Source organism: Pelodiscus sinensis, chromosome 4, assembly GCF_052426305.1.
Source record: "Pelodiscus sinensis isolate ZL-2025 chromosome 4, ASM5242630v1, whole genome shotgun sequence".
Classification (NCBI taxonomy): Eukaryota; Metazoa; Chordata; order Testudines; family Trionychidae; genus Pelodiscus; species Pelodiscus sinensis.
In genome coordinates this window covers 76,857,518-76,881,422 of record NC_143055.1, presented here as the reverse complement: position 1 = coordinate 76,881,422, position 23,905 = coordinate 76,857,518, and the positions used below count along the sequence as shown (strand labels likewise).

The 23,905-nt window shown below is 39.2% G+C and overlaps 1 protein-coding gene across 1 annotated transcript in view; it reads left to right on the top strand.

Moving 5' to 3' along the window:
* Nucleotides 1-12,836: 12,836 nt before the first annotated feature.
* Nucleotides 12,837-23,905, top strand: part of RXFP1 (relaxin family peptide receptor 1) — a 103,207-nt gene continuing 92,138 nt past the window's right edge. The window contains exon 1 of the mRNA XM_006121866.4: nucleotides 12,837-13,046. Within this exon, the coding sequence (XP_006121928.3) occupies nucleotides 12,998-13,046 (49 nt within the window). The 5' untranslated portion in view covers nucleotides 12,837-12,997. The remainder of the gene's footprint in view (nucleotides 13,047-23,905) is intronic.

The window sequence follows — 23,905 nt, the reverse complement described above, 5'->3', positions numbered from 1 at the left end:
ATAAATCCTCAGATATATTTGGCACTTAAGATCATGTGCATAACGGGGCAACTCACATACTTAAGCATGTGCTTATGGGTACATCTACATTGTGATTAAAAACCTCCAGCCCAGAAGCTCAGAAATCAAATCAGTTGATTGGTTGGGCTTTGAAATTCACCCTCCTTGCAGGGTTTCTGAGCCCAGGCTTCAAATCAAGCCCAGATATTTACTCTGCAATTTTTGAGCCTTGTGAGTCTGACGAGCCGATCGAGTTGACTTATTTAACAGACTCAAACAATTGTAGAATCCTAGGGCTGGAAGAGACCTCAGGAGATCATTGTGTCCAATCCCTTGCCCAAAGCAAGACCAACCCCAGAATTTGTACCCAGTTACACTTGCTGTGATCCCCATAACTTCAATTTGACAGAAGCATATTTTCCTGAAAAGCTTTCACACTTGACTTTAAGACAAGAGATGGAGAATCCAGCTAGAGTAATTCATATAATAATTTGCTCCCCAGGGTCAATCACCCTCACTACCAGAAGCGTGTGCCTTAGTTCTAGTTTGAATTTATCTGGTTTTAAACTTCTACCCAATCGGGCGGCCGGGAGGGAGTTATGCCTTTCTCTTCTGGATTAAATAGCCCTTTAGTATCCTGAGTATTCTCTCCCTAAAAGGTACAGGAGAGAGTGAAGGCTCTGGCTGAGACTGTGGGCTTTGGGGTGGGGCTGGGGATTTGGGGTACAAGAGGGGACTGGGGCCAAAGGCTCCTGATCCTTTTGACTGAGCTGTTGAGTCTTACACTACAAGGTATTTTCCCACTCCATAAATCGTATCTGTGGCTCTTCTGTGCACACTGTCAAATTTTTCAATATTCCTTTAGGTTGTTTGACTTCTGGCAGGTGACTGGTGTAGAATCAAAGAAGGGCAAAGATTAATATTGCCCCAACTTCGCAACTCAGAGCTAACAATGTGAACTATTGTTCCCAATTAGATCTGAGGACCCAGCCCACTTTTTGTTTTTTTATTATTAATTATTATTATACAGCCACTTCTAAGTGGCTCTCAAAGATGTTGCCAAAAGCTAAAATACATATATATGTTTGAAATAATGACAGCGTTTTTGTTTGGCAGTCTCAGGAAATGAATGAGTTGGTCACAGACAGGAATTGCTCAGAAAAAAAAACTGTAAAGCAGCTGTTTGATTAAAAAATGTATATGTAAAACATGTAGGGAAAATCAAATGAACTGAATGAAATGTATAGATGAGGCCAAAACAAGCAGGATAGAAGAAATGTGTTAAAGCAGTGCTGTTATTTTAAATGGTAGATTGTGAAATGTGGTTGAGAATAGGCTGTACTCTTGGCTAAAGGTCAACAGTGGGGTGAGAGAACCTCGAACATCTACTTGCACACAGGTCTGCAGGAGACAATATAGTACCAGGGTCAGACCCAAGCGTGTCCATAGAAAAGAAACAAGATGTTGCCCCACAGTAGGAGCGTACACAGTAAAAAGATTAAAAACAAGGCCTGTCTCCATCTGCAGGAGCCAGTCCTGCACATTCTCCTTTGTGCTCCTGCATCCCATGAAAAGAGGACAGCTACCTTGACAGAAAATATGGAAATTGCAGAAGTGCTAAATGACTTTTTTCCTTTCAGTTCTCACTAAAAACTTTAGTAGAATGCCAGTGAAAATGAAGTAGACTCAGATGTTAACATAGAGAAATAATAAGTTAAAAATTACTTGGACAGGTTAGATGTCACGAGGACCTGATGAAATACATGCTAGAATATTCAAGAAGCTGACTGAGGAGATATTTGAACCATTAGTGATTATCCTCAGTCATGAAAGCCAGGGGAGATTGCAAAGGACTAGAAAAGGGGAAATATAGCACCAATCTATAAAGGGGAATACGAACAACTTGGAGAATTATACACTTGTCAATTTAACTTCAGAACTCAGAAAGATAATGGAGCAAATAAATAAGCAATGAATTTGCAGACACCTAGAAGTTAATAAGGTGATAATAACAGCATGGATTTGTCAAGAACAAATCATGTCAAACCAACCTCTGTCCCTATGGATGGCCCTGTCCCTGATGTAGTTATTAGTGGTTCAGTCAATATGGAAGAGCATTTTGAGTAGGGTCCCACAGGGATCAGTTCCGGGTCTGGATCTGTTCAATATCTTTATCAATTATTTAGATAATGGCATAGAAAGCACACTTACATAGTTTGGGGATGATATCAAGCTTTGGATGATAATATTTAAATTCAAAATGACCAGGACAAACTGGAGAAATGGTCTGAAGTAAATAGGATAAAATTCAATAAGAATAAATGCAAAAGTACTCCACTTAAGAAGGAATGATCAGTTGCGCACAATCAAAATGTGAAATGACTGCAGAGGAAGGCATACTGCAGAAAGGGATCTGGTGGTCAGAGCAGATCACAAGATAAATCTCTGTCAACAACGAATATCATTCTGGGGTGTGTTAGTAGGGGTTGTAAGACACAAGAAATAATTCCTCCACTCTTCTCCACATTGATTAGGCCTCAAATGGTGTATTGTGTCCAGTCTGGATGCCACATTTCAGGAAAGATGTGGACAAATTGGAGACGTTCCAGAGAAGAACCACAAAAAATTAAGGGTCTAGAAAACATGACACATGAGGAAAGATTGAAAAACTGGGTTTGTTTAGTCTGGAAAAGAGAAGACGGAGACATAACTGAGTTCAAGTATAAAAGAGGAGAAAGGGGAGAGAAAAAAACTGTTCTCTAATTTCTAAGCATAGGGACAGGAAACAATTGGCTAAAAATCAGCAAGGACAGTTTAGCCTGGACATTAGAAAAAACTTCCTAAATATCAGTGTGTTTTAATACTAGAATAAATGCTAGGAAGGTTGTGGAATCTCCATAAAGGGAGATTTTTAGACAAACAACTGTCAGGGATGGTCTAGACAATATTTAGTACTGTCTTGAGTGCAGGGGACTGGACTAAAAGACCTTCCAATCCTACAACTCTATAGTTATCTTTCATATTTGCTTACATCAAGTATTTCTCCTTAAAATTACATTCATTGTTACCATTTATTGATGCTAAAAACAGTTTTACATGATGCAAATATTACAGAGAATAATAGCTCCTGTACATTAGATATTCCATTTCCCCTCAGAGATCCAGTATGGTCAGCAACCTTTCCTCTATACATTGTGTATAAACAAAAAAATATACATTGGACCCTCTGGGATCTAAATCCTTGTAAGTGTATTAGAGCTTTAATATACTCAGCAATTTTCAGTCTGATCTCATTTAGACCAGTGTAAATCAGAAGTAACTTCATTGAGATTACACATATATAAACCAGCATGGATCAGAATTAGTCTCATGATATTACTAATTACTCAATTCATCCTTTTGTTCACCTTAATTTGTCTATGAACTTTGGATCACAACTCTACAATAAGATTATTTCAAGTCAAAATTTATGGCCCAGGAATGCTCAGGAACCCATTTCATGTCATCTTCTGAATACATAGATAAATATTTGTTTGCCCAGTTTTGACAGTTGTAAGTGCATAAATAATAATCTCTCTAAACTTTCACATAACATTTTCACTGCGCCTTTTCTGAATTATGGGAGCATTTGATCTTTTTATTCATTAGTGCATGGAATGACCAGAAATCTCACTAGAAATAGATTCCATGAGATTACCACTCTATTTTGCACAGTGAAGTGTTTTAGAGTTTATATAAGCTTCCAGATTTTGGTGTACAGGTCAGAACATATAAACAAACATAGCAACAGCATGCAAAGTTTTAAATTGTAGTCCTACCAAATGTGGCACAGAATTTTATGGTTAGTCAATACTTTTTGCTGGCTCAGTGGGCTTACAGAAACATTTACTAAAATGTACAAGCGGGCATAGACAAAGGAAGATAAACATATAACAAGTATCTGCTGAGGACTATCAGCATAACATGGCTGACATCTTTGTGTTTAGCAAGCCTTATTTTAATGCTCTCTCAACTAATTCTGGATAGGGATAAAATGCAGCATCCTCGTTGGTAATTGCACCAATTGAATGTCTTGTCTATGTGCAACAAAGAATCTGAGTTGTAAACCAAGTGCCAATGAACACAATGTATTAGTGAATTCAGCTTCTAGATGTTTACTGAGAGAGAGAGAATGGTATTTTACCGACTGCTTGCCATTACAACTAAAGCCCTCCAGACTGTTAAATTAGATGGCACCCTTTTGCTCCTGCTCTTCTGTTCTATGTGGACAGTTTTAGAACTGGAAAGTTAGAAATAGATAATAAGATGTTATGTCTAGGCAAATGGATTTTGAAATACTATTTTCCTGAAGGCTAATTTATTATATAAAGTATATTTCATGGCACCACAACATTGTTTCATTTATACCCATGGAAATAAATAATAATGTATATCAAAGACACATACAGCTACACAGATTGTATCTCTAAAATATCTTCCAGTGATTCTCTTTTTTTTTCTGGTGGAGTTTTCTCATATGATACATTGGCAATTAAGTGCACCTCAACTCCAAGCCCTTTCTCCTTTTCATGCCCATTTTCCCCTTGCACAGTTTGTTTTCTGTTTGTATTCTTTTGTATTCTTATTTTTCCTCTGTCTTGTTTTGATCCTACCTCTCTCACTTGCTGGCCTCCATTGCTCTCTGTAACTTCCCTCAAAGCCCAGTTAAATATTTGCTTTCTTATGTCTCTCTCTGAGGTTTAGAAGTACTGGAGTGTTTTGAGCTGCAACCTACAACCCACCTTCCTCCTTGCTAGTGAGATCTAGAGAGGAGGTATCAGTCTTTTGCTGGTAGGCTCTAAACAGTCTTCTTTTCTGTTGTGCAAAACAATTATCTTCTGCGGAGCATGCAGATAATGTTTTTATTGTTTGCTTCCTTGTTTGTGTTGTAGCAACACCACAGACACTAGTTAAGATCTGGAAACTGAGTTTAACTATGTTGGAGAGAGCACAGGAAGAATAAAACCAAAACTATTCACTAGTAGACTATAAGCACAACTCTTTACAAGAATGAGTACAAATCTCTGCCCCCAAAAAACCATATCTTTGAAGTCTGCACTCTGGCTTGCAAAGCAGTAAAAATATACGTGTTATGTAATTGGTTGGTACTTGAGACTAAATCCTGCTTGGGGGATGTACATGTATAAAAACATGAACGACTAGGTGACACAATCATGGCACTACCACCACCATCGCTCTCCTACTTGATAGTGGGCCCAATGATCCCCCAATTCAGAAGTTCTGTCTTTTGTATCTGAATCATCCAAACCATGCAGTTTGTCTCCATGTCCCAAAATTCTTTGCATTTCTTTAGCCAATAACTCCAAAAATATTTTACTATACCATGGTTTGTTGTTTGTGCTTTTTAAAGACACATCGGGTGCGTCTAGACTGGCATGATTTTGCACAAAAGCACCTGCTTTTGCGCAAAATCTTGCCACCTGTCTACACTGGCCACAAATATTTCCGCAAGAACACTGACTTTGTAATGTACAAAATCAGTCGTTCTTGTGCAAATACTCCAACACTCCCACTCAAGGATAAGCCCTCTTGCACAAGAATACTTGCGCAAGAGGGCCAGTGTAGACAGCCATGTTAATTTCTTGTGCAAGAAAGCCCGTTGGCTAAAATGGCCATCGGCGCTTTCTTGCGCAAGAGAGCGTCTACACTGGCACGGATGCTTTGTAGCATCCATGAACTAAACATTATCCAATGGTATATCTTCAATCAATTTACTGCAGCTAGTTAGCAAGGGCTTTTTTTTTCCACAGTAGGAAGGGAGGATAGAAATGCCTAGAAATGCTATAAACAGGGAAAATTATCCTCTGGAAAGTTCAAGTAAGTTATCAGCTGCTACATCCCTCTACCTCCATTCCATTCCCACCTACACCACATTCAAAACTAGTACATGAAGGAGCAAAGAGTAATCACTGAGCTGTCGGGTTTTGTTGGTTCTCTTCCTGCCTCTGCCTCCCCCTCCCCTGCAAAAACAATTGAATTTTCTCCCTGCTCCCTCTCCAACAACCCCAACAATATGGTCCCATCCCAAAAGCCTGGGAAAAGTTGAAAAGCGCTTCCTAAAGGTTACAAGAGGGAAGTGGCATGCTATGAGTGTAGGGAGTAGGACCTGGGAGGCCGTTTGGGCATGTCTACACTAGGAAATTATTTCAAAATAACTTATTTTGAAATAACAGCTCCCCAAATAACTATTTTGTAAGTGTCCACACTACAGGGAAGCCTCAAAATTAGTCCAAGGCAGGCTCCCTTAATGTGGTGCGCTACCTTGACTTTCAGCCCCAGGAAGCAATGGAGAGCAATTACTTTGAATTACTCTGGGGAGTTGATATTTTGAAATAGCAGGAGTGGAGCATCCACACTACTGCTATTTCAAAATAACTGTTTTGAAATAAGCATTATTCCTCATGGAAAGCAGGAGTTATTACTTCAAAATAACCAGCCCCTTATTTCAAAATAACCAGCTCGGTAGTGTGGACATTCCACTTACTTCGAAACTCCCCTTATTTCGAAATAACTCCCTGGTGTAGACCAGGGCTTTGAGAGAGATGCACAAGGTAAGACCATGAAGGAAGGAAAAAAAGTGCAGAAAGGGATGAAGGCCTCACCCCACAACCCTTGGCTAGGAGAAGCAGAAATTCCCTCCACCAGTGGCTTCCTCAAGCAGTTCATTCCCCTTCCATTTTTGTTCTTCAGAGACACAACTTCTGCATAGCTCTGACAGCTTTTGCAAAATTCATATCTACTGATTTCTTTTTGTGATAGTTATGTATATACCAATTGGCAGTTTCTCCCACCAGCCTGTGGGAAATCCACTTAGAGCAGCTGAGGAAATTTGCCCTCTCTGACAAAGGCAGCTGATGGTCATGGCTCTTGTGCAGCCGCGATAATAGAAGAGAAGACGCAAAATCCAGTGGCAGCACAAAGCACAGGCCCCTATGCAGATTTCCCAGCCCTTCATATACAACCCCAGGCTCCTCAAGTTGCAGGAGTTATTTCCTAAAGGGATAGGAAAGTCCCTTCTATCTCCCTCCTTTAACTTTTTCCTTGGGAATGGTAATATTTCTAGAAACAATAGAAGCACTGATTTATCCCTGCATCTGCTCTGATACAGGTAAGTTTAGTATGGGGAAACATATTATTGGAAGAGAAGTGTTGCAGATGAGGCCCTTAAAACTCTGTCTATACTGGCTTTGCTTCCGTAATGAAGATCCTATAGCACTTTTCCTATGTGTTTGCCCATGGTCTCCTTCCCACAATTTCTGGGAGGTAGCTGTAAATTTTATGCAAGCAAGAGCTAGATCACTGATGGGCAACCTAGGCTAGTGAGTGGCTCTCCTTTATCTCAATGACCTGCAAGATTAGTGTAACCAAGACAGTTTCCTGGGATAAGGTAGTTTTGCTAACTATGCTCAAGTACCTAGAATTTGCAGGGTGTACTGATTGACCGTAGGAGTGTTTTGTGAGAGCGCATTGCTCTCAGTCAACATTGTGTGAAGTCAGCACCCACTTCACTTCACATATCCATGCTTTATGTGAGTGTCTCTTTAGTAGTATTGCTTGGGAAAAAACCCCTGCAGAGGTAGAAAACAGCTGAGTCTGGCAACCCTGCACATGAGTAACAGTAAACAAAACGTCTCTTGGAACACACATAAAACCCCGATGGGCTATATGCAGCCCTCGCTGCAAGTTGCCCACAACTGAGATAGATGTATCCTTCCAAAGGTATCAGTCAACCTATAAAATATAAATACACTTTCATTCTAGATCATACCGTATTTGCAAATTACCTTGATGGAGCCTTACAGCCAATGTAAATTAGTTATAGTTAAACTAATGAAGTAGCTTTGCACAGTTAAATCTTCAGAATGTCAGCACTGTTAGACTGACACATACAGGAGTATTATATTTTAAATTCAGTTGGTTGGAGATTTAAATCACATTAATGTTAATGGGAATCATACACAAGGCTCAGGTTCTGCTCAATCTGTTGAGAAAATAAAAACTACCTATTGGAATAGACATTTTATATGAATTATAATTGTTAGTATTCCAGGGGAAAATATAAACCAAGTCAGCTCCCATTCAGCCTCCTGTGTATATTTCCAGAGACAGGTAGCAGCTGATAACTTAGCTGAACTTTCCAAAGGATTATTTCCCCTGTTTAGGGGACCTTTCTAGGACAAGGTGAGTCTCCAGAGTGTAGCCTCAGTACTTCATGATTGCCATAATGGTCCCTTGGGTCCATGGGTAGTCTCATGTAACTTAAAGTAGCCTTGAGGCTGTTTTAAATTAGTATAGAGACCACGATAGCCCCAAGTGTAGGCAGCAGAAAAGCTGACAAAGTAACTGTAAGGTTACATTATAATGTTAAAGAATACAACAATATCATTTGGTGAAACAAAGCTGTGAACAGACTTTGTGTTTAATGTAGGGTCACTGGCCAGATCCTTAAAGCCCTTTTGCTCCAAAGCTAGAGCAAATGTATTTCAGATGCAGCTGAGTAGAAAGCCCAAATCTGGGGCTAAATCCTCATGGACACTAGCATCAGACCTACATAGGTAAAGATTTCCTTCTTAGAGCTTTTGGGCATCCCTAAATTTAATTTGTTAAAAACCTTGGTGATGCTATTTTGCTGAGAGACTCTTCACTCTCAGCTTCAGTAACCATGGCCTTAATTCAATGACCAATATTTTTCTATTGGTAATGTTTTGTTTGATTGTATGAATATACCTGTAGGCAGCAGCTGCAGCTAAATAGAGACCCAGTCAAAAAGATTCAAGCAAAGACAGCAGACTTTGCTGGTGCTGTGCACAGCATCTTGCTTTAAAAAAAAAAAAAAATCATAGCTAACATTCCATGCAAGGTCAAACTTCTGTATATTCAAATGAATGACATTTCTAACAGCACTGTTTGATAGTTCCTTGCAATAATATTACAGTCACAGCATTCGTTTGGATATAGTGGGACAAATCCTCTGATCTTGTAAATTGTTATTGCAGCAGAACTGGCTCCAATGCAAGATTATACTAACAGGGGATCTGTCTTCATGAGTTTCCATGAAGAAAGCAGGATCTTTATGGATGTTTCCAACCAACCTCTGCTGCTAGGCCTGCTGTGGGAATCCTTTACAAGTCTGAGCAATTTGTTTTTCAATTGTGGAAGCTCAAGTGAGGGGGGTTTTAAATCAAGCAAAAACTAGATTAACATAGCTACCTCTTTCAGCTATCAAGGTCTTTTATGATGTAGAACAGTGGTTTTCCAGCCATGTCCTGCCTTACCATTAATGGAATCTGTCCATGCCCTCCCTCATTTTGCACAGCCAAGACTTCTACCTTACAGCTAGGCTGCAACTGCTAGGGAAGGACCAATACCTGCACCTGGGGTTTCAGGATGGGGAAGTCATATGTGTCAGTCTCTAGGGCTGGAGCAAGCATGGGCAGGGAGACTGCTGGTAGAGGAAATCAGTATGGCACACTGACTCATAGGCTAGGTGACCTATGAGGTGAATCAGTGGAGGTGGCACTTCCTCCTACAGGGGCAAGCCATGTGACATCACTCATTCCCCCCACCCTCCTCAGGAGACCCCACTCAGTTTACACAACACTGGAAAAGGTGAGACAGAGGCTTTTTCTATAATCAACATTGTATTCTTACATTTAAATTTCACATGTGAAATAGAAAGGTTGCTATAGCTACAAGTGGAAAAATTATTGAAATGTTGACCCTCTTAACATTCAAACACACTGAAATATCAGCCTGAAGTTGATGGGAACAAAGATTTTATTAGTGTTGTGTACGTACAACTGCCTGCTTTCTGTGTTAAGTTTACTTAAAACCAACCTATTACTTCCTTAAAAAAGCAACTTGAAAACTGAATTATGATCCCCCCACAGTCTCATCTTTCCCTTTCAACACCCAGAACTGTTATTCTAAACTCAGACCAAAAGTGGTTTTAATAAAAAGCAGTATTTTAAAAATCACCTTCTTATGATCACAATATGGAGCACTGTGCATCATTAAGATGCTTAACAGCATTAAGTGAGTGGCTGCATTGATAAATCATATGGTATGAGCCAAACACTTTTTATTGTGAGGATTAGCTAAAGGATTGTGTGTAAGATGGAACCTCACCACACACTTCTATGTTCACCCTGGCCTTGTTATCTTCTACAATCTCTATCCCCAGCAGGGTAATGGGGAGTCAGAAGTTTCATGATTATGCAGTCAGACAGCCCCTAGATCTCCTAGGTTTAGATCCTTCTGCAAATAGTTTGGCTAGAGCAGGTAAGGTAACCCAGGCTCAGCCACCCACCCTACTGCAGTCCAACTCAGGACCCCCAGTGCTTCTTGAGCTACCCTTGACTTTTCCACCTCTACAGCTCTTCCCAATCTCATGTACTACTGCTCCAGCTTTGGAGTGTTGGCTAGAAACATCTCTGCAGTCTTTCCCCTCTCCCTGCCATTTTCTGCTGAGGCATTTCCCCCCTACTCTAGGTCCTTACCCTTTTATTATGCCCAGGTGCTTCCTGCCGCATTAACTGCCTCCCAGTTAACCACTCTCAGGTGAACTTTGGCTGCCTCATTCCCTTGTAGAGCCTGTCAGAGGCAAGCTAGTCCCCATCCCCTTCAGAGAACTAGTTACCCTCTGACACTGTTAGTAAATCCAAATTATTTCTGAAGAGAGAAAATGGGGATAGAACTGGTCATGTATATTTGCATAGCCCATGAGCATGTAAACAATCCCCTTCCTTCTCTGAAGTTCACACCTACATTGTTCAATGTCACTATAGCTTGTTTGCTTAAACATAATTTTAAAAAAGAGACTGGGTATTTCTTGGGATTGAAAATGTAATATATCCTTAAATATGTCAACATTTGTCACTATCTTTGCTTTTTGGTGGCCTACATAAAATCAGGTTTTTTGTATCACAGCAGTTTCCAGGGAACAGGTATCTCTGTCAAAACTGACTTTAATTGGCACCTCGTTGGCAGTCCCCAGAAGAGTAGCTAAAAGTTAAGTAGGCATGAGACAAAAATACTCTTTTATTCATCAATCAATCCTAATGATAGTCTGGCTGCTTCAGTTGGCACTTATGTAGTTCTCTGGACAAAGCCCTCTGTGTTTAACTTTTTTTATTGGGAGTTTCATGTTGGATCTGTAGTTACAACAATTTATAATATACATTTCATTAACACAATTGCTATAGCAATAATGTGGACTTCACTCTCCAATATGACCAGTACTTTTCACATGCTCTAAATTCATTCACACACAAATGTCTCTCAATTTCCTTTCCTAACTAGAAGTGGTAGTACAGCAGTTGGCAAGTTACCAATTATATTCCAGGGCTCCAGGTGTTGGCTTTAAACGTTTTTGAAACTGGAAAATATGAAAGTCTTTTTTATTCTGTTTTCTAACCTCTGGTAGTAGGAGATGAACCCTAGACTTATTCCCTTCAGTTCACCTCAATCATCTAACAGATGTTAAAATAAAACTTGACCTGCTTAAACGTATTAGCTATCACATTTTAGAACCTTGCTTTCTCCCTTCCCCGCAACCCCACCCTTTTGTAAGCACATGGAGGGGATGGAGGAACAAGTTGGTGTTTAAAGTGATAGGTGCTTCTGAAATAATAAACCAAGTCTACTAATTAAGGTTAATGCTCCAAGACTGGTGGTGGAGACTAAAGGGCTGTGTCTACATTGGCAAGATTTAGCGCAAAAGTGGCTGCTTTTGGGCAAAATCTTGCTGCCTGTCTACACTGACAGCGAGTATTTGTGCAAGAACACTGACGTTCTAATGTAGGAAATCAATGCTGCTTGTGCAAATACTCTGACGCTCCCACTCAGGGATATGTCCTCTTGCGCAAGTGTTCTTGCGCAAGGGGCCGGTGTAGACAGGTAACGTCAATTTCTTGCACAAGAAAGCCTGATGGCTGAAATGGCCATCGGAGCTTTCTTGCGCAAGAGAGCGTCTACACTGGCACGGATGCTTTTGTGCAAAAGCAAATCTTTTGCACAAACGCACATGCTCTTGCGTGTAGAGTATTTGCGCTAAATCTTGCCAGTGTAGACGTAGCCAAGGAGTTTGGGACTCTTGTAAAGGATGTTACTATGGGCAGTAGCACAAGATAAATGAAATAAGGAGAAAATAGTTACTATAGCAGGAAAATACTTCAGGAGCTATAGCAATATTAATTCCTCTGTTATTAATTCCTCTGTGAAAAATGTTTGGATGGGGCTCTTTTCTTTACCCTTTCAGGTAATTAGTTTAGCATTAGTAAGGATGCAAAAGTAATACTTAATGTTAATAATATAAACAAATATTATTTTTAGTAAATTATGTGATGTTATAGAAAATACATTCTGTTTATATTCCTATACTTTAGTTAATCATTGATTTCCTAATATGTATAAAAAAAATTCCTATTACTTCCCCTTACCAGAAAAAACACTAATCTTTTATCTGAACTGTACCAAATGTTTAATTTAGAAGGGATTAATTTAAATGGGTCATTTTTCTTTAATATTCTCCTCCTGACAAGATTAAGAAGTCCCTAGTTCCATTGATAATTCTCCAGAGGTCTGATTATTCTGGATAACAGTGCCTTTGAACAGGGAAAATATCTGTCAATGCACCCGCCCGAGCCTTAGTCTGTCATAGGACACAGAAATAAGATCCTTAGTGTAAACAAGAAGAGACTGTATGTTCTCAAAACTTTTCCCCTATCACTGCTTGGCAGAGGAAGGTGGGGGGGAGAAAGAGAGACTGCAAGGAGAGTAAGTGAGGAAGCAAAAAGAAGGGAGGGAAGCTTGCTTTGTATTCTGCAGAAGGTTGCATTCAGAAATAGAACATTCAGCAATCACTGTGGTTTGAATGCAATTTAGGAGACCATATACGTTCACTTTTATTAACTCTATTGCTGTGTAAGAGAGAGAGATGACATCTGACTGCTGCTTCTACTTAGTCTTGATTTTTGGAACAAATTGTAAGTACACCTAACATTTGTATATTATTTAGTACCTTGCAAAGTAAGTATGTGAAACTGCAGTGAGATTTTTATAATAAATATGGGTATGATTCAGCAACAATCCTTTGTGACAGTTCATTTTCTTTTATGGATTCCTGCATTATAAACATACAGTCGTTTACTGTCCGTTTAGCTGACAGCAAATAGGGCTAGAATTGTATCAAATGTTTTTGCACTTACTCTTTGATGGTTATATTAACAGGAATTAGAATGAAATTCTGAAATAAGGTACAGTGTTTAAATATTGAAGTAAAGGGTTGTGTTTGCAATGAATGTTTCTAGTGGTAGTCTTTACTTGCTGTAAATACTTAATGGAGACTCCTGTAACAGAAGCTCATTTCAGAAGCCCTATATAATACACATTTTAGATACCTTTAGTGTGTTAGTTTGACATACTATACTATGTTAGCACTGAACACTTTTGATTAAAAAGCAAATTACTGTTTAAACATCTATAATTCCCATTCATCATATTCAACATTGTCAACAACCTTCTGTGAAAGATGAAAATAGATTTTAATTTTAGTATTTCCTTGAAATGCTAATAAGGTTTATGATGGGCTTTTCAGCTGACCTTCTGTGATCTTTGTGTCACACTTTGTTTTTAATGGATGGCTTTTTATTTAATTTGAATATTCTATTTTTAAAGTGCTGCACACCCACTTGGGTAGAGTTGTTCCCATAGAATTACAACTCTTATTTAACCTTATTTGTGTCTTCAGAAGTAATTGGGACTAGAAAAAGTTTTAGTCACATTAGACTATTTTAGAAATCCAAAAGACATGTGAGCCCTCGGAATTAACAACTTATTCTCTTCCTGCCATAAGAAAACACTGTAAACCCAGTACTGTAGTAGGAATGTGTACTACACTATTTAGAATGTTTTTCCAGTTATTGATTAATACATTGGATTGTTCCTTAATAAATACACCTGTTTTTATATAAAACTGTAACTACTGTTGAATTCTATAGTCACAGAATCTAACCCTATGCAATGATGACATTTTAATGTTAAGCATTTTAATAAATTATTTTGTGTACAAAATAGTTAAATTTAGTTTCAATCACCCTTACTTATTTTTAGCTATACTTTGCTTTTTGTGATTTTTCCATTGAAAACAGTCCTTTCTGCAATAGTGGGAGTTCTCAGGAATAAGATACTACTCAGTGTAAGTAAGATCATGTATCCTTCAATATGCTAAGCTCCCATTAACTTCCATGGGAGTTTAGGGTATATAAGAAATTAATTGCAAATATCATTCCTGGAGTTTTCTGATCTAAACCCTGTTAATGGTCATGGAAAAACTTTTGTTGCCTGCATCTTGCTTTGGATTATGCCTTTACAGACTACTTGCTTGATTTGCCTTCATCTGATCCCATAAACCAGTGTCACTGGTGAAATCCCATGTAGTATATGTGATTGGCACAACTTTGGCAAACCAGCTTGATTTGAGATCAGAATTGTCATTCATAAAGATGGACTGTTTTCCATGACTGATCTCCACCTGCCCAGAAAGATGCACCCAGATGTGAAATGACTTGCCCAAGGCCATCCAGTAGTTCAGTAATACATCTAGGAGTAGAACCCAGGTCTCCTAAATCGCCAATCAAGTACCCTTTCCCCTAGACAATGCAACCTCCCCTCAAGCCTGTACAGATTATATCATAATATGTGAGCTTTTGGTATGCAAGAAATTCAGTATTGAGCTTGTGTAATAACATTACTGGAGGGATACAGATCATAATTTTATATAACGTGATCTTGACTAGTCTGTGAGTGATATGACTTAATAAAGTCTTATTTATGGTCAATCATTCAATAAAGTAAGTTTATTTAAATTAGAATTCCAACTCTTATAGTATAAGTAGCCTTGGAAAGATTAGACTGGTTAATGCTAATTGTTGGTAAACACAGATCTCACAACATGTACAAACCCACTAAAGAATATTTCCATCATTAATACCTGAAACTTACAAATAATCAAAGGAAGTAAAATGCTGCTTAACTTGGAATTTGATGCGAAGATATTTAGTTTGTATATCTTGACATAGGATGTTGACAATGTGTGTTCTAAGAGTTGTAAAGCTTTACCTTTTTTAATCTGAATGTCTGCTGTCTTTAAAAAAATTGTCTGACACCCTCCCAATCATTTCCTGTAACTGTTAATTTAAATCAATAAAAATCTAAAAGTACTTAACGAAAATCATATGAAGTATAATTCTGTCAAGTCTAACTATCATGTCAATTAATTTAAGGTGTTTATTGACTCCCAATAGGTAACATATGAAGAACTGTTGTACCCATGGTCATCCCAGGATATTAGAAAGAGAAGAGAAGTAATATATTTTTATTTGACCAACTTCTGTTGTTGAGAGAGACAAATTTCAAAGTTGATCCAATAAAAATACCTACCTTGTCTTTTTAAAGTATATCATAGTAACAAACTATTTGGTTACAAGGAAGATCGCCTGGCCCACCTACATTTATTAATCCACCTCTATCATTTGGGTCCTCTGTTGTTTTTACCTTCTAAATATCTATACTTAAACACACTTGCAGCCTCTGCCTTCAGTACTTCAGTATTCAGTTTTGCACATGAATTACTATCTGTATAAATACATTTCTCCCAAACTTTTTTAACCTTCAGTATTTTCTTAATTTTACTTTGTTCATTTAGAATCTGTTCAGTCACCATCTGGACCACCAAATAATATCAGATATCAAGGAGTTTGTTTTGAGGTTGTTCTATTTTTAAAGACCTCCTCCAGTCCCTCCTCAGTGTTTCTTTAAAAAAGCTCCCAAAAGCATTAGTCCAGCTAAAATTCCTGTTATCCAACAGACAAAGACTCACACAGAATTCTGTTTAGTGTGCTACCTCACACTCTCTTTAAATCCTTCCTTAAGATACACATTTTTTGCTTGGGCTTTCATTACATATCTCCATTCCCTCTTGAGAGACTTTGACTATTTGCAGACTCAAACTATTAATATTGCAATTATCAAGAAAGAAAAGAACTATAGTGTGACAACACAAAGATAAAATGACCGCTTTTACTGTTGTAGCCCTGTTTCTTTCCAAGCACTCTAACTCTCTCTCTTCACTTTATTTTCTGTTACTTTCTATGCCCAACTTAGGGACACTTTTCTTTTTCAGTCCTCTCTTCTTTTCTCTCACCTTGGTGCCTGCCATTTTCCTCTTACTGTTTTTCCTCTTTTCTTTCCATTACTTTTCTCTTCTTTAACTCTACTAAACAAGAAAAACATATTTAGCATTACCTGAAACTTGTCTGCACTTCTTTGTACCTCTGTTTTTTTCAAGATCGGTTTCCTTTATATCAAAGGTCCTGCTCATTTAGTCAAATCCAGTGAGACATGCAACTGTAACAAGAAAACCATCCCAAGTCAGATAGAAAAATTGATAAGCTTTACCAGTGATGTCCACCTGTTTTAGCTGACTTGCCACAAATGTCAAACCTCTTCTGTATTCATAAATATTTCCATTTTCCCCTTTATCTCAACCTCTAGGCAAGCTGGAAAAATCATTGTATAGAATATTTTTGTTAGCTTCTCTGGGCTTTCATTTAACCTACTTGTTTTGTCACCAGTAGACTCGCATCTAGAATTAATTCCAGCTTTGAGTTATTGTTACATTATCATTTCCTTCTTGCTAACTAATGCACATAATCAAGATCTTGAAAGTTTAAACATTGGCAAATCAAAGAATTTGAAAATACACTCTGTGGCTACGTCTACACTGGCCCCTTTTCCGGAAGGGGCATGTAAATTTCACTAGTCGTCGTAGGGAAATCCGCGGGGGATTTAAATATCCCCCGCGGCATTTAAATAAAAATGTCCGCCGCTTTTTTCCGGCTTTTAAAAAAGCCGGAAAAGAGCGTCTAGACTGGCCCCGATCCTCCGGAAAAAGTGCCCTTTTCCGGAGGCTCTTATTCCTACTTCAAAGCACTTTTTCCGGAGGATCGGGGCCAGTCTAGACGCTCTTTTCCGGCTTTTTTAAAAGCCGGAAAAAAGCGGCGGACATTTTTATTTAAATGCCGCGGGGGATATTTAAATCCCCCGCGGATTTCCCTACGACGACTAGTGAAATTTACATGCCCCTTCCGGAAAAGGGGCCAGTGTAGATGTAGCCAGGGTGTGCGTGTGTGTTGCATGCCTGCTGAAGTATTGTGTGTCTGTCTGTCTACTACAAAGAAAAGCTGGAAAAAGATATGCAAATTGTGAACCACAACTTGCATATCTTTTTCCGCTTTTCTAACAATTGGCCCATCTACATGGGACCAAATGTCAGAGGGAAAATCCCTCTTTTGGACCATTCCTTCTTCCTCATGAAACAAGATTTTACAGGGACACCAACAAAACATGTCCACTTTTCTGACATTTTTCTGAGGTATCCTGGAAAAGCTCTGTATTAAGGCAGGACATTTTGACTGTCATTTAGGTTGCCTAATATTTCTCATTAGAAGACCTTGTATTCAACTGCTCTTTTCCAAACTTTAACCATTTGGTCTGAAACTTTCCCTGCTAGGTGTCTGCCTCGGGCTGGATTTTTAAGAATATTTCAACCAAAATGCTTTAACTGTTTTCAAGAAGCAGGATGAGTTATTTTGTCCATGCTAAAGTCTGGTGTCCTTCTCCTTGAACAGCTCCAGCATCTCTTTGCTTAGTAGAATACACTTAAAATTTAGCAGAGTGGTCATTGACTCAGGAATGTGCCTTTTACTGTCCCTGTGAACATTCACCCAAATCTGAATAAGTTACAAGCCTATAAAAAATTATCTGAAGATTTTTATCCTCAGTGAGCATGCTTGAGCCTTCCAGGACTCCCGGAGCTGACTGGACTATGGATGTACCATTCATACAGCATTACAGCACATAAACCATCTTCTGACAGGTATCTCCACAGAGCGATTGAGCATGCTCCAGCCCGGGCATACACGGGTGAAACCAAACCAGGCACTGGCACTGAGAGCAGGGAGCCTGTCTCTCCTTTAGTCCCAGTAAGACCCCTTCCACTGTCCTTACTGGTACCCAGGCTGCATGGAGGAGAACTGGGAAAGACAAGACAAACTGGAGTGGGACTAGCTAGACGGGAAGATTGGAAGTGGGAGGGACAGAAGGCTGGATGAAGGTGTGCTTTATTTAGACTCATTATCCAAAATCAATATCTGGTTTTTGCACTGGTAATTTACACTCATGTCTGCAAGTCTGATACTGAGCTCAGACTGAAAGCAAAGGTAGTTAAAACAGTTCAGTAGAAATTCTGTTTCATTAAGGCAGAGAGAAAGCATGTTCTAAAGCAAAAGCAATTATCCAACATCATGTTAAGCTTCTTTGCATTATTCATTTATCTGTGACCCTTATTCTGAGTTTGTTACACATTGGGCTAAATCCTGCTTCCATGAGTCAGTGGCAAAAATTCCCTTTAGGATACAGGACCATTTTACTCAATATTGGTGCTCTGCCAGATTCAAAGTTAGGAGTCAGATCTCTGACAAGGTGCCATGTGTCTACTTTGAACTGTGTTGCTTGTAGTTTGTGACCAAAGAGCTGATTTGTGTGACCGTGGGCATGGTGGCATGGATCCAGCTTACAGATGGGTTAATTAGACCCCAATTATCTGCAGTGGAATGGATAACTAAGTCATTTTACTGTTATGTGAGACTTCATTTTGCACACAACTGTTGATATTTGCTGGGCTTATAAAAATTGTCCTGCACAAATTGAAGTATTGGACAGCAGTGACAAAAGGGACATCCATCTGATTGAAAATGCATTCTAAGGCAGAACCCAAAAGTAAACCTGGGGTAAACACCAAATGTATCTGCAATTTATGTGAGGACAATTGCAACACAACTCAAAGATCTCCTACAAAGGAGGTAAAGCAGCAGCATTCAATAAGAGCAGCCTGATACAACTTGATACATTTTGTAAAACAAGAATCTGACACTGGGGCGAAAAATGAACAAAGGTGAATTTCATGTTCGAGCTTCTAGTGAATATGCTCAAGAGTACTCAGAAATAGAGAAAGCAAAGAGTTTCAGAAAAGGAGCCTTAAGTATGTCTGACTCAAGTACTACCCATTACTGAAACAAAACTTGACATTCAAATGAATACAAGATTCCTCAATGCTACGGCCTGTGAGAGTGTAATACTGGATATATGATCAACAAACAGCCCAGACACCACCAAATAATAAATTGGTATCATAGAGGTGAAATCATTATAGATACTGGGAATCTGAACAAAGGATATCTTTTCATAATACAATGTTAAATCTGAAATTCTAAGGGTAATTCACAAGTGCTCATATGAATGTTGAGAATGGCATAAAGTCAAAACAGTCCAACATGTAGGAGGAGCCACACATGCAGGAAGGTGGAGGGACAAAACATCTGAAAGATATGAAATGTAATGCATCCCCAGGGATCTATGGTAGTGATGCTCCTATAGAACCCTTGAGATCATTAAAACGGTTTTCCTGGTACAGCATGTTATAGTTATCTACCTTGCCCTGAGTAAATGCTGCTGTTGCTGTTGTAGCTGCCTCATTGGAGCAAAAGTCAAGGATCAAGTCTGGTAAATAAGCAACATTACAGTCCCTCCAGACTTTCCCTGATCCATTTTTACTAGGCTACATCTAGACTACATCCCTTTTTCGTAAAAGGGATGTAAATTAGACATATTGCAATTGCTAATGAAGCAGGGATTTAAATCTCCTGCACTTCATTAGCATAAAAATGGCGGCTGCTGCTTTTTTTTCCCGTACGGAGCTTTGCTGGAAAAAAGCACCAGTCTAGATGCTGATCTTGCAGGAAATAAAGCCTTTTCCAAAAAATCCCTTATCCCTCTTGAAATAAGACGTAGCCCTAGTGTCTATCAAACTGACAAATTATTTTCTTTTTTTCCTGTTCTAGATTCCAGAATTTTATTTTCACCTGAATCACCTAGTGCATTTTTAAGGCAATGAGCCCAGTGACAGGAAAAGATTTCTCTCAATGAGTACATACAATTGCAATTAAGTTAATAAGTGAAGTGCTAATGTTAGGAGGGCCAGCTATTAATCATTAGTTGAACAGATCCAGCACACTTTCATTGCTAAAACAACCATAAAGTAAAGCATCCTTGGCCAGTTTATTTGAATAGGCATACAGTTACTTTCCTTTCATATTATGCCTTCAGTCTTTTTTGAATAGCTGTTTTAAGCAAAGAGTGCTGGATCTTCTTCCTTTTTTAAAACCAACAAGTGTGTTACACCTCAGAAAGGTTGTTGCCTTTTCGTTTTCAGTGTAAAGAAAGAGAATATTCTAGAGAAGAACAAGGATGTCGATGAAGACATGTAAAACAATGAACTAAATGACATTCACCATCAGCTGTGATTGCTATGGACAAATAGATCTATCTCATGGGAAAATGTATTCTTATTATTTAGCCCATAGAACCTGATAAGTAATTATAGGATTATGTCACGCAAGTTCCACTTATACTCCTATGTAGTGGGGTGAGGCTAGAGCAATCAGCTGCTGTGGATAATGAGGAGACGTCAGCTCTCCAAACTATTGTGGCAGGGGTCCTGGAGCATGCTGGACACTGGGTCTACGTCTACACTATGGCTATTTTGCAGAAGAGGACATGCAAATGAATCACTCATTTACAAATCTTGTATTCTCATTTGCATATTCTCTTCCAATCCTTTGTGCGGAAGAGGTTTTTGTGAAAAAAAACCACAGTGTAGATGGGGCCATTTTTTGGAAATAAAACCCTTTTGCACAAGATCCTGTAAACCTCATTTTTTGAGGAATAAGAGATCTTGCGCAAAAGAGGTTTTTTTTCCAAAAAATGGCCCTGTCTACACTGTGGTTTTTTGGGGGGTTTTTTTGGTTTTTTTGCAACAACCTCTTCTGCAAAAAGAATCAGAAGAGAATATGCAAATTGGAGTGCAAGATTTGCAAATGAGCACTTCATTTGCATTTCCTCGTCCGCAAAAATGCAATAGTGTTGCTATAGCCAAAAACAGTGGCAGACTGTCTTCCTCATTCTTTGGCTTCAGTTAGGGTCCCTCATTATTTTTAGTAAAAATCATAGGCTTTCCCATGACCTGTCTGTGACTTCTACTGAAAATAACTAACAAAATCTTACCCTTACCAAGCATGAATTTGATTATTGATAGATCAACATTTGATCAACAACCATTGCTGGAGAAATATCTAATTTCTGACAAGGACACTAAAAGAAGAGTTCATCCTTATCTGTACGTTTTATTTAGGAACTGTTCATAACAAGTGATTCCTCAAATTCTAGATTTTTTTCAGAGTTCACTAATCAGGCTGTGTGACTGGCCACTAAGTTACATGGTTTCTGTTTCCTGATGAATGGAGGAAGTGTGATTGAAGAGAGTCCTAGTGCGTTGATTCATCTCTTAGTGCATGTCTACACTGCAATTAAGGATGCAATTGTAGCTCAAGTTGGCATAACTCTGGCTATCCAGGCTAAATCCAAACCCAAGAAGTATGTGCTGTGGTATGGTTAGCAACACAGCTATGAATCTGGGGTCCTGGACATGTTTGCACAACCTATGCTGCAGGCTGTGCACCTGTGTCTTGACTGCTATCATTAGTCATGCTAGCCAGATTAACGTTAACATGGGAAAGTTTCTGCCACGCTGCAATTACACCTTCAGCTGCAGCACAGACATACTCTAAAAGAGAAGTCAGTGTCCCAGTGATCTCTTCCAGTTTGTAACATTGAGGTCATATATAAAGGAACAGAAACACATGCTTGGTAGTGAGGCTAAAGATAGCCATGAAAACATGGTGAGACAGACTCTGGTTCATCTTGCACAAGCTCACTCAGCACAACGGGAAAATACATTACTAGCCCATGCTGCAATCCGTGCTGCTGCTGTATAGTCACTTCTGGTTTGGGCCATGCTAGCTAAATTAACTGTGTAGCTCATGCAGGCACACCCATGCTAATCTCGCCTTTTGGATGCAGTGTCACCACACCACGAGGCAGAATGGGAAGACACTTTTGGGAGAGGCATACTGTAAGAGTGACCTGTGATGTATTTCCAGTCCTCTTGTACAAGAAAGAGCACTATATTTGGTTAATATGTGAACCTCAGAACTTTACATGCTAGGAATCTTTCTTGATTGAGACAGAGACTCTTCATTTGACTTCTTTTTGACATTTTCCCAACAGTATCTCTTGCTGTTCACACCATTCCCCTCCCCCCCACGATGTTGCACGACTAATGGCTTTCCTATGCCCACAGCATGGTGTTACACTGGGCATAACTTCTGGTGCAAGTGCTGGAGGGCCATGCTCCCCTTGGCTGGCTGCTCATAATCAGGGGCAAATTGGTAGGGGAAGTAGAAGTAGGTGGGTACCTGGGTAGCAGTGACCATGATATGGTTGAGTTCAGGATCCTGACAAAAGGAGAGCAGCAGAATATGGACCCTGGACTTCAGAAAAGCAAATTTTTACTCCCTCAAGGAACTGATGGGCAGGATCCTTCAGAAGGCTCATATGGGGGGGGGGAAGGAATTCAGAAGAGTCTAATTGGGGGTACAGGAACAAACCATTCTAATGTGCAGAAAAAAACAGTAAATATGGCAAGCAACCAGCTTGGCTTAACAGAAAAATCTTTGGTGAGCTTAGACACAAAAACGAAGCTTATAAGACATGGAAACTTGGACAGATGACTAGGAAGGAGTGCAAAATATGGCTTGTGCATGCAAGGGTATAATCAGGAAGGCAAAACACAATTGGAGTTGCAGCTATCAAGGAATGTGAAGGATAACAAGAAGGGTTTCTACAGGTGAATTAACAATAAAAAAAAGTCAAAGAAAGTGTGGGGCCAACTGTGCGAAGGCAACCTTGTAACAGATGATGTGGGAAAGGCTGAAGTACCCATTGCTTTTTTTTGCCTCCGTCTTCACAGACAAAGTTAGCTCCCAGATTGATGCATTGAGTAGCACAGTATGGTGAGGAGGTGAGTAGCCTCTAGGAGTGCAAGAACAGGTTAAGAACAATTTAGAAAAGCTGGACATGCACAAATCCATGGGTCTAGATGCAGTGCATCCAAGGCTACATCTACACAGCTTCCCTCTTCTGCAAAAGCCTATGCAAATGAAGCTCAGATTAGCATATTGCTGTGCTTCATTTGTATAATTAATTAGGAGCTCTTTTTGCAAAAAAATCCCCTCTCGAGCAAGAGCCATTCTTCCTGAAAAAAACGAGTTCACAATTTCATATCTTTTTCCGATTTTTCTTTGTAGTGTAGACATAGCCATAATGAAGTAACTGGTTCTCTGGATATGGGAAAAGCAGTGGTGACATGTACTTTGACTTTAGCCAAGCTTTTGATAGACTTCATCAGTGTTCTTGCTAGCAAATTAAAATATTATGGCTTGGGTGAATGGACTATATAAGGTGGATAGAAAGCTGGATATATTATCAGTCTCAATGGATAGTAATCAGCAACTTAAAGTCCAGTTGGCAGCTGATATCAAGCATAGTGTCACAGGACTTGGTTTTGTTCAACATTTTCATTAAGGATTTGGATGATGGTTGGTTTGCAACCTCAGCAAGTTCACAGATTACACTAAAATAGGAAGAATGGTAGATATGTTGGAGAGTAGGGATAGGGTCTAGAGTGACCTAGACAAATTGGAGGATTGGGCCAAAAGAAATCTGATGAGGTTCAACAAGGACAAGTACAGAATCCTGCACTTGCGATAGAAGAATCCCAAATACTGTTAAAGGCTGGGGACCCACTAGCTCAGCAACAGACCTGCGG